The sequence below is a fragment of the Echinops telfairi genome, unplaced genomic scaffold (genome assembly GCF_000313985.2).
Source record: "Echinops telfairi isolate 266 unplaced genomic scaffold, ASM31398v2 ScPeMD7_7420;HRSCAF=8458, whole genome shotgun sequence".
NCBI classification, from domain to species: Eukaryota; Metazoa; Chordata; class Mammalia; order Afrosoricida; family Tenrecidae; genus Echinops; species Echinops telfairi.
This window is the reverse complement of record NW_022111320.1, coordinates 11,156,906-11,169,038: the sequence shown is the minus strand read 5'-3', so window position 1 is coordinate 11,169,038 and position 12,133 is coordinate 11,156,906. Positions and strand designations below refer to the sequence as shown.

The following is a 12,133-nucleotide window of genomic DNA, read 5'->3' as shown; positions in this document are numbered from 1 at the left end:
CTTCCTCTCCCTCCCCCACCCCCTCCAGCCCCTGTTACTTCAGAGAGAGGGAAAGAGAGAATCCTAAACTGAAGCCCCCACCCCCACTCCCACCCCTATGTGCTTAAAAAAATCTCCTGCAAAATAGGTAAGTCAAAGACATCTGGAATCTTTCTTGCCTAAAGCTTAGGGACCTCCAAAACAAGAAAAAGATTAAAAAAAAAAAACAGGAAGAAAGAACTTAAGTAGATTTTAATATTTTATAAGGGAGACAGGGCAGACTAACTGATACTGCAATGTAGCTTCATCTGCCTTCTCCCCCTCTCTTGCTTTTCATTTAATTGTTTCTAAAAATTGACTATTGCATGCCTGAGGCAGATTTTTTTTTTCTTTGCTTTCTCATGGATTCCTCCCAGCTGTGTTATATTATATGCAAGTTGAATGTGAAGATTCATTCTCTTTCACTTTCCCAATAAATAATACTATTGTGAATTAAGTTAGAGGGATTGATAACATATTTCCTGTATGTATATATCTATGTATGGGAAGAAAAGATCTGCTAACTTTTCCATTTGTTTTTATTGATTAAAACATTTATTCATTTTGATTGATATTATGACTCAAAAAAGACAATCGAATAAAATGTCATTATTATAATTTATTGATATATGCATTCCCATATATTGGTGGTATTAGGCAAGAGAACAGAGATCAGAGCCATAGGAGAAGGCTCTGTATGTTAGAATAGTGCATTGCATATGTTTCTTATTATTGGAAAAGAATGATGTCTTTCTTTGAAATGTATTTCATGTGATATTCTCATTTGTCAGCAGGTAAGAACTAGTGTTCCCACCCTCCTTTTCCTTCATCCACTTCTCTAACCAGTTATCTGCCCCTCCAGCTTTTCACGGGATCCCTCAGTTGAGCTTCAAGACACAGATACGTTTTTGAAACCAAGCTCTGCAAGTGTTTTCATAGGGACACTCCCAAGCTCAGCATCCTTTGACTGTCACCATCTTTAGCTCTGACAGTTGCATAGACGTGTTCTTAGGAGCTGCTAATCATTCCTAAAGGCTTTAAAGAATGAAACTATACAAGTGTGTAGAGGTTGTGCATTTAATGAAAAGAGACTTCAATAATCTGTGCTTGGACATTTGGGAGTGGGAATATAGTATACTACTGACCATATGCTGTTATTAACCGTTTTGTGATTAAGAGCAACCTTTGATTTTCCCGTAATACCAATTATTTTACACAACTCAAAACCTGATATTGGGCAGTGGGCACATATTTTATCATACTCGTTTACCAATAATTTTGGGGGCATTCCACACCTTTTTTATGAGTAGATCCCTATAGTTTGAATATTTCCCCCCCATCACAGTTAAAATTAGATTTATAATGGGCACATCTGATGTCAATGTGAGTTTTAACAGTCAAAAAGGTGTACTGGACAAAGCATTGCCATTATTGCTGGATCTGCTTATACCTGTAATACAGCACTGTGAACCGATTTTCGTGTTTTCTAGAAGAGGCATAGACAGGCTGTTTTTGTTCCTATAATATGCCTCTTATACTAAGGATGGCTTGGTTTAGGAAAATGTCAACACATGTTTCAATATTTCAGGGTCTCCTAAATTTAAAATATAGGACAACTTCTAACCATTAAACATGTTGCTAGCTCATCCTGAATGTTCTTTCAAAATTGCTGATGGTTCTGTATTACTCTTAGAAGCCCCACGTGTAGGAGTTTATTAAAAGCATGCCTATGACTAAAGCTAAAAATCTGCATCTTTATTTTTGTTGCAGTTTTGTAATCAACAGCCAACGATGAAACCTTCCATAACTGAGATGCTTCACAGAGGGAGGATGTTGTGGATAATTCTTCTAAGCACAATTGCTCTGGGATGGACTACCCCAATTCCCTTGATAGAAGACTCAGAGGAAATAGACGAGCCCTGCTTCGATCCATGCTACTGTGAAGTTAAAGAAAGCCTCTTCCATATACATTGTGACAGTAAGGGATTTACAAATATTAGTCAGATTACAGAGTTCTGGTCAAGACCTTTTAAACTGTACCTGCAGAGGAATTCAATGAGGAAATTGTATACCAACAGTTTTCTCCATCTGAATAATGCCGTGTCCATTAACCTTGGGAACAACGCGTTGCAGGACATTCAAACAGGAGCCTTTAATGGCCTTAAGATTTTAAAGAGGCTGTATCTCCATGAGAACAAACTAGATGTCTTCAGAAATGATACCTTTCTAGGCTTGGAAAGCCTGGAGTACCTGCAGGCAGATTACAATGTCATTAAACGTATTGAGAGCGGGGCATTTCGGAACCTAAGCAAACTGAGGGTTTTGATTTTAAATGATAATCTCATCCCCATGCTTCCAACCAATTTATTTAAGGCAGTCTCTTTGACCCATTTGGACCTACGTGGAAACAGATTGAAGGTTCTTTTTTACCGAGGAATGCTAGATCACATTGGCAGAAGCTTAATGGAGCTCCAGTTGGAAGAAAATCCCTGGAATTGTACATGTGAAATTGTGCAACTGAAGAGTTGGCTGGAACGCATTCCTTACACCGCTCTGGTGGGAGACATCACCTGTGAGACCCCTTTTCATTTCCATGGGAAGGACCTCCGGGAAATTAGGAAGACAGAACTCTGCCCTTTGTTGTCTGACTCTGAGGTGGAGGCTAGTTTGGGGATCCCCCACTTGTCATCAAGCAAAGAGAATGCATGGCCAACTAAGCCTTCCTCGATGTTGTCCTCTGTCCACTTCACTGCTTCTTCTGTTGAGTATAAGTCCTCAAACAAACAACCTAAGCCCACTAAACAACCCCGGACACCCAGGCCACCCTCCACATCCCAGGCTTTATATCCTGGCCCGAACCAGCCTCCCATCGCTCCTTACCAGACCAGACCCCCCATTCCCATCATCTGCCCTACTGGGTGCACCTGTAATTTGCACATAAATGACCTTGGCTTGACAGTTAACTGCAAGGAGCGGGGATTTAATAACATTTCTGAACTTCTTCCAAGGCCATTGAACGCCAAGAAACTGTACCTGAGTAGCAATCTGATTCAAAAAATATACCGTTCTGATTTTTGGAATTTCTCTTCTTTGGATCTCCTGCATCTGGGGAACAATCGTATTTCTTATGTTCAAGATGGGGCCTTCATCAACCTGCCCAACCTAAAGAGCCTCTTTCTCAATGGCAATGATATTGAAAAGCTGACACCCGGCATGTTCCGAGGCCTACAGAGTTTGCACTACCTGTACTTTGAGTTCAATGTCATCCGAGAAATCCAGCCTGCAGCCTTCAGCCTCATGCCCAACTTGAAGCTGCTCTTTCTCAACAACAACTTGCTGAGGACCCTCCCCACGGATGCCTTTGCTGGCACGTCCTTAGCCCGCCTCAATTTGCGAAAGAACTACTTCCTCTACCTTCCTGTGGCTGGGGTCCTGGAGCACTTGAACGCCATCGTCCAGATAGACTTGAATGAGAATCCTTGGGACTGCACCTGTGACCTGGTCCCCTTCAAACAGTGGATCGAGACCATCAGCTCCGTCAGTGTGGTGGGCGACGTGCTCTGTGGGAGCCCCGAGAACCTCACCCACCGTGATGTACGCACCGTCGAACTGGAAGTTCTCTGCCCAGAAATGCTGCACGTGGCACCCGCAGGAGTGTCCCCAGCTCAGGCTGGAGAGTCTCACTTGGCTGGAGGGCCCACCAGCGCATCGCCGTACGAGTTCTCCCCGCCGGGGGGACCAGTTCCACTGTCGGTGTTGATTCTCAGCTTGCTGGTTCTGTTTTTTTCCGCCGTCTTCGTGGCTGCAGGGCTCTTCGCCTACGTGCTCAGAAGGCGCAGGAAGAAGCTGCCCTTTCGAAGCAAGCGGCAGGAGGGGGTAGACCTCACGGGCATTCAGATGCAATGCCACCGGCTGTTTGAGGACGGTGGAGGTGGTGGGGGTGGAAATGGCAGTGGGGGTCGACCCACTCTTGCCTCTCCAGAGAAGGCTCCGCCCGTGGGGCACGTGTATGAGTACATCCCCCACCCGGTTACTCAGATGTGCAACAACCCCATCTACAAGCCGCGGGAGGAGGAAGAGGTCGCCGTGTCCTCGGGGCAGGAACCAGGGGCCGCAGAACGTGGGGGTCCTGGGACCCAAGCCCCAGGGATGGGCGAGGTTCTCCTAGGAAGTGAGCAGTTTGCTGAGACACCCAAGGAGAACCACACCAACTATCGGACCTTGCTGGAAAAGGAGAAAGAGTGGGCTCGGGCAGTGTCCAGCTCCCAGCTCAACACCATAGTGACAGCGAACCACCCTCCCCCTCCCCCTCACCCTCACCCTCACCACCCAGCAGCTGGTGGGCTTTCGGGCGGAGTTGGGGGAGCTGGGGGAGACTTGGCTGGGTTCCGCCACCATGAGAAGAATGGCGGAGTGGTGCTGTTCCCTCCTGGGGGCGGCTGTAGTGGGGGCAATATGCTACTAGATCGAGAAAGGCCACAGCCGGCTCCCTGCACAGTGGGCTTTGTGGACTGTCTTTACGGCACAGTGCCCAAATTAAAGGAACTACACGTCCACCCTCCTGGCATGCAATACCCAGACTTACAGCAGGATGCCAGGCGCAAAGAAACCCTTCTCTTCTCCGCTGGAAAGGGCTTCACAGACCACCCAACCCCCAAAAGTGATTACCTCGAGTTAAGGGCCAAACTTCAAACCAAGCCGGATTACCTCGAAGTCCTGGAAAAGACCACATACAGGTTCTAACAGAGAAAGATAGATTAGTGCTTTTGGTTTGGTTGTTTTTTTGGAAAAGAAAAGGAAAAGAAAAGAAATATATCCCAGTCCCCCTTTATACTTGCCCCAGTAACTCCGTCCTCGTAACCCTCCCTGCCCAGACCAGAACTGAAGCCGCATGATGACTAGGGGATACAGACGTTTGCTCGCCCTCTCTCGAATGGGATTTGGAGGAAGGGCCATACCCAGATCATTAATCAATGAAGTGCCTTCGCAGACTTTTGCCAGCAAATGTTATCATTATTTTTTATACTGAAATTGAGACTTTGACTGTGCCATGTATAAGGTATATAAGGGGTCGTTGTATTGATCCTAATTAAGTAAAATTTGATGTCCTTTTTTTTCAGTATTTTTTTTCAGTTGTAGTTTTGTTTGAAAAGGAGGGGCGGGGGCGGGGGCGGGAAAATTGACATTTATGGCTTTCTTTCCTCTTCCCGTCATGGCACAGATTCTGTACATGTATTAAAATGCAGTTTGCTGCATGCCTGGAACTGCAAGACGGGGAGGGAGGGCGCGGGTCTTGCTGGAATGTTCTCCCTCACGATCTTTTCTCACGCACATGCCCCCACCCAGATGGCAAATCCCTGCACACCGGCCCTTCAGCCACAACCTCTTTTTTCTTTTTGGTGCAGATTTAAAGGTACACACACATGCCCTAACACCCACACAGACCCCATTACCATTCGGTTCAATCCGATGCGTTCCGGGTTGACCCACTCACTCCTCTCTTCTCCGTAGCTTCACTCCTCAGCGTGTCACTTTGCAGCGTCTCTTCTGACCACCCTGGGGAAGTCACGTCACAGGCTGATCCTCTCAAGTGGAGGAGCCGGTGGTTTAATAGCCGGAGGCACGCACCTAAGGATGAGCACCCTCTTTGTGACATGTCATCCTGATGCCAAGATTTTTTTGGAGAACATCTGCACTTTCTTATATATATATATATAATATTAAAAAAATTTTAAAAAGCAACTGGGTATATATCACTAACAGCTTTGTAGGAAGCACTTTTAATGTTTTCGCTCTCACACACAAAGATTCAAAAGAAATGTGCATATATTTATTCTGTAATTTCAGTGATTATAAATTGTAAAGGTAATGTTTAATCATTGTACAGTGATTATGCGTCTGGTATAGCTTTCCTAATAAAACGTTTTTTGAAAAACATAATACATTATATATAGAAGATCCAGAGCTTGAAGCTAAAACTCCAGCTATGCCACGCCTTTCTTGCTCCCCCTTTAAACACCCCTTTCTTTTGACTTGTTCTACAGAAAGTTAGTTTATTCACAAGTTTGATGCACTGTGCTGTTGATAAACCATCTGTACCATCCAAACCCGTATCAAAATACTATGGGGACTTCAAACTATCTGATTTATAGTGCCTGACTTTCGCTTGGGGGATGAATCTCAAAGTTAGTACCACCATGAGGCAGGAAACAACGGAGAGAAAATAGAGTCACTGGGTTTCTAGGTTCAAGATTAATTAGATCAGATAATCAAGGATCCATTCATCTAAGAGAGATCGTAAAAGGCCACAAGTAAATGGAAATTGCTATTCTTTAAAACAAAACAAACGCACTGAATTCACAGCAAACGCACTGAATTCACAGACCCAATTTGGCTGTCAAAATCCTCTTTGCTGCGAAAGTTGTCACTGTTGTATTTGTTTCTTCTAACCACTCGCTTCACTTACTGGCGGCCCCAGCTGTGCTTGAACTAAGACAGGATGCTGGATTGAGTTTTTCTTTATATGTACTATTAAAATGCTGTGAAATTAACTTGGAAATAGCCAGTTTATGATCCATTTACATATGAGTGAAACCAAAGAAAATCAAAGGTTTAAGATATCTAGTTTGTGGAGGAAATTTGAAGTGATAAAATCCTGAGAGCTTTGAGGTAGGCACTTATCTCATTAGGCCAGTAGAGGGCAGCAGAGTTCCAGCAATTCCAGCTGCAGATTTCTGCAGTGAAAGCAGTATTTTCTACCAGTGTTTCTTCAAGCTGCCCTTATAACAAATTATCATTACGTGTTGAATGTAATTCACCACAATTCACTGATGCCTTACATCACAATTTTCCCACTAAAAAATTAATAAGACCGGCAGCTTTAAAAGCTGTGGGATTGGTATACCACTAAGACACTGTATTTTTAAAACGCTCCATGAATGTCTAGAAAAAGATGCATGTATATTTATACATGAATACCTACACAGGTATGCCTACAAATGGAAAGTACAAGTATATCAATATAAAACACACATTTTCAGGGCTACTTTGCATTTGACATGTTGTCCCTAGAAATTTTATCCTCAATTATTTAAAATATATTTTCAAATAACTTCAGATGAAAAGAGATTTTCATCTATGGGAAAAGACTCAGTATAACTCTACATACAATATTGACATGAAAATTGTTACATGCAAGAGGGTCAGACCTACTACTAAATAGGTGTTATTCATTCGCTGACTTGTTGTCTCTCTTCACCTTTCCACATCATCATTTTTCTTGCTATCTTACTCCACCCACCCACTCACTTCTTTTTCCTTCACTTAGAATTCACTTAACCACAACTCCTTAAGCATAGTCTTCTAAATTAGTGATCTATCATACTTATATTCTACCTATTTTTATGTTTTGGAAAATAACAGGAAACATGTGCATAGTGAAAACTCAAAGTGCAAGCTAGATCCTTTCTGATAGAAATACTTTCCTTGATAACACTGCACACTTCCATAACATGGCATATTATACAAATCAGGTTAAAGTACAATTGCTAATGATCCTGGTGCTTTTGGCATTTGAAAAATGAGTGTCCAATAGCAAATCATGATGCAGGTTGATAATGATGTTTATATTCTATTTAAAAACAGAAAGTAAGACTGTGTAGTCTTAAATGTAGGGGTAATTTCATCCTTGAATGAGGAATACATTTATTTATTTAGTAAAAATAAATTTATGACATGAGATGGAATTTTGTATTAAAGAAGATAATTTTATTTTTCTTCAACAGAACTTTCTGCCCCATGGTGAGGCCACTTGTTTTAGCTCTGCATTAAAATCGATTATGTTTGCTTTGCTTTATGGTACCAGATAGGTGTTTTAAAAATGTCACGAATGTTAATATAGATCCTATGATTAGAAATGGTTTTATATTCTTAGTCTAAGTGCTACCGAAGTGAGCACAATCTGTTTTATATTTTTACTGCACTAAAATTATGTTTATTTTTAAGATAAAGAAACATCAATAATTCACTTCTGGGTAATGGCCAATTGGAAAGAAGCGGACCCATCCTGACAGATGTTTGTGCTTACTGTCATTTCATAAACAGCTATAGTAATAATATCCAGAAATCATGAAACATATTGCAATGTTCCTTAAATTATGAGATGCCATAATTTAAGTGGGAAATAGCTGGACTTGGAATATGAGTTTATATGACCATGTTAAATTTAACGTGCTTTATATCATATGCAGTAGAGCTATGTGGATGCTTTTATGTTTTTATTTAGAAGGCGATATTCTAACTTCAAATTACTAAAAATTAAATACATTGTCATAATATTTTTAATAAAATGTATAGATAGAATGGCAAAGAGAGATTAATGACTGAGCTTGAAATTTTTGTTTGCTTTAATTTTAAACCTCGGATACTTTAAAAGGAAAGTATTTGTGCTTAGAATTATAAAAATTAATAATTCGGTTATAGAAGAAAAGGATTTTCTTTTGCCATTGCCACCTCATCACCTTGGTTTATTTAATGCATCCATATGGGCCTGTCTTTTTCGATTATGTCGTCTGAACCCCCAAATGTGGCATTTGTGTGAAATGCACAGACAGAGGAAACCTGAATGAGATGCTTCAGAAAATGTCAGTCACAAGTGTATAATGAGACAAGATACTGAAGAGGAAATGTTAATGAAAAGGTACCTCGCCATAAAAAATTTGAGCTAGTTTAATCTGAGTTTAGAAGGTGATAGCGTAAACTTAGCTCGAAATCCGTTCCTATGAAAATTCAGGTGAAAAGAACATAAATGTCACTAAATTAATCATGTAAGTGTTCTATTTAAGAAACTATAGGCCTTTTTAACGTAATAGGAGCAATAACACATGTGTAATTGGGCAGTCGTATGCGTCTTTGTATATAGAGCACTATTATATATGTATATACACTGTATATACATGTATAGGATTTATATATGTTGAGTTACACTTATATGTAGATGATGCATTTTTTCCTCACATGTATAACAGTATCTGTTTTATTCGTTTCTTTTTTTTGCTTCTGTCTAGTCATCGTTCAAGTGAAACTGGATGAAATTATAAGTCGTCACTTTGGGAATATTCACATGTAAAAAATAACACTGTAATGAATCTTTATGAATTTAAAAGTTCCTTTACCTTACAGTTTGTTTCATTTTGTTATTTAAATCATAGCAGACCAATTTCAGTGTGTGATATAAGATACACCTTCAAAGTAAAGAAAAGAATCTCTTATAAATATGCAACATAAGTAAAAAGAAAAAAATAAGTGCTCTTTTTTCATTTTTACTTCTAGAATACATTTTACAGGTGAAAATTATCTCAACCATTTTATTAAACAATGTCTCACAAGTTGTCGAAGTGTATAGGGAAAATGACATCTTACAGGTAAATGTAAGAGAAGTGAAGACACTCTTTATGATACCCATCATCTTATGCTACTTCTTTTAACACTGCCCTTCATTTCAGATGTGTAAGGGTGGAGTGGCTGACTCTGTATGGCAACCCACTTTCTAGTATCTTATATGCATTGGACAATTACATAACTTCAAGGGTGGAGGCTCAAACCCACCAGCCACTGTATGGGAGAAAGATGAAGCCGTGTGTCCCCCCAACCTTTACAGCTTTGGGAGTCCTATATAAGGTTGTTGTGAGCTGGAATCAACTTAATGGCATTGAGTGTAGGATTTGGATACGAAATCTGAGCTGAAGGGACAGGGCCATCATATGAGGAAAGCAAGTGTATTAGGGGCTGTCAGTTGTGAAGAGGCAAGGTTAGACAAGTTGCTTTCTTTCTCATTACATTTATCCCTAAAAGAACATGTATATTTGGGACAAAACCATTTTGTCTCATTTTTTCACTGATACAGATTAAAATTTTGTTCTTGTTTTAATATAAAATAATATTTGCAATTGACTTCAAATAGAGAGACAAAAACATTGTAATGATTTTGTGGTGTGATCCAACTCCAACAAAATCTTTAAACAGCAAAGTTCCAGGGTTACCTGAGGTTAAAAGAAGGTGCAGTGGCAGCCAGACTCAGCGTGCCTCAGAGGTCCTGGAGGAGATTCCGGCCACTCGCGATGATGGGGACAGTAAACTGATAAGAATTTGCTGTGCGTTCAATGCTCAAAACCCAACAGGTTCCATCCCCTACGCCCCTAGCCAAGAAGAAAGTGCTAGTGATAAGATAAAACAAACATGAATATTGTTTTCTAATTTAAATATGATAATTATCAAGGTGCTCTCTTGGAAAGCAAAAGGCACTACTACTTTCCCAGGATTGCTTTGCATGTGACCATCGGGCTTTTGCTCTTTGAACACTTACCCTGTTTCCCCGTGTCTTATGTTAATTTTTGCTCCCAAAGATGGGCTAGGTCTTATTTTCAGGGGATGTCTTATTTTCCCATGAAGAATACGGTACACATTTATTGTTTATTGTTTTATTAAAAGAGACCTCACACTTCCTGTCTGCTCCGGCTGCGCTGCGGCCAACAGTGAGCTGCATCACGGCGCCCGCAGCTACAGTCCAGAGTCACAGGTGGGCCTTATTTTGGGGGGTGCCTTATATTTCAGCGAGAGGCAAAACTGTAATTAGGTCTTATTTTCTGTGGATGTCTTACTTTCCGGGAAACGGTATTACTAAGAATGCATACGACTATCAATGATTCGGATGATGGAAAACTATTAAATTAATTTTGGTCACATTAAAACGAGAGCCAATCTTCCCGAACTTGGAGTTGACAAGGTTAGCTCAGAAGACAAGTCACTGAAGCAAAGATGCCACCTGATGATGCGGAGGAAAGGGAAGAGATGCTCTTCTCTTCCGTGGCCTTATTCCATCCACGATTCCTGCTGTCCTGCTTCCACTTCTGTTTCTGTTCCAGTGCCACAGCATTCTTGTGACAAAGGGAACACGAACTGAGCTCAAATTGGGTGCCAAGGCAAGATCAGGGACTGATAAAAGTCCTTCCACCCAATGACAAAATGTTCAATTCACTTATCTTTGCACTTGGGCTGAGAAAATAATTCAGTATGTCTCACCTCTTTGTGAAATCATTTGTAGATCTGGTGAAGAGTCAGAGTCTATTATACTAATAATTGGAAATCAAATGAGAATCAACAAATACATAAACAATATGGAAACCAGCTTTAAAATTCCAAAGATTTTATTTTCTACCTCATAATGTCCTTTAGATTTTAACATCCAAAGTCTAGCTTAATTGGTCAAAAAAGAAATTAAAACATGTTGAAATACTGATCTTGGAACCAACATCTATACCTAGAATCCACACGTGCTCTGCAGTTGCAGTTTGGGTTACATACGAGGTAAAAGTTTTCTGATGACCCAACTCTCTTGTCATCTGGTGTTCTAAGGATCTTTACACAGATTCTAAGAAGAAAATTTGTCTTAAAAGGTTTCCCAACTTTACAGCTTTGGGTCTACTTTTGCAATTTAAAAAAGTGTGCCACATATGTAAACTATAATTTTGTGATTGGGAAATACAACTAAAAGTTTATCGCAATTGGAGATTTTATATGTACTGATTTGGGTTGGGATTTTTTCCCTGACCTGTCACCAAATTTAGATTCAAAATTGAAAGCTGTAAATCTATTTTTAATGACAGTTAAATGAGATGTTTTACTTTTCTTGCTGGAAATACAAAACCTGCGTACAGATCATGTTGATCCAGGGATAAATAATCAATCTGCCTAATAATCAGGACAATGGATCTCCCCTGCTTCCTAAAGGAAACCTTCCTAAACAAGAAGGGCAACGGGAAGAGAAAGAGGTAGGAGAGGAAACTACGTTCCGTTTACAAAGACCATTTTTATCTTTCTTCTAATCAATAGGTTGCTATTGTTTTTACTCTAATCAGAGCTCTTCGTTATTCATTAATTCAGTTATGAGTCCTTCCAATAGCAGTTTCTCTTGGGTTGTTAAGAAATCAATTAAGGCACACAGCCCAGCTATTTATATAGACTGAATAAATCATAATTATTAAAAGTCTATTGTAATTTATTATGTGACATAATTCAGAATTAGGCATATATTCCAGAGTTGCTCATATGTCATTTC

At 40.3% G+C, this 12,133-nt stretch overlaps 1 protein-coding gene across 2 annotated transcripts in view; it reads left to right on the top strand.

The window, feature by feature from the left end:
• SLITRK3 (SLIT and NTRK like family member 3) overlaps positions 1–5,176 on the top strand; it is a 9,143-nt gene extending 3,967 nt beyond the window's left edge. For both annotated transcript variants that reach the window (XM_045297718.1, XM_004704104.3), the window contains exon 2: positions 1,789–5,176. In XM_045297718.1, the coding sequence (XP_045153653.1) occupies positions 1,810–4,761 (2,952 nt within the window). In that variant the 5' untranslated portion in view covers positions 1,789–1,809 and the 3' untranslated portion in view covers positions 4,762–5,176. The remainder of the gene's footprint in view (positions 1–1,788) is intronic.
• Positions 5,177–12,133: the final 6,957 nt, after the last annotated feature.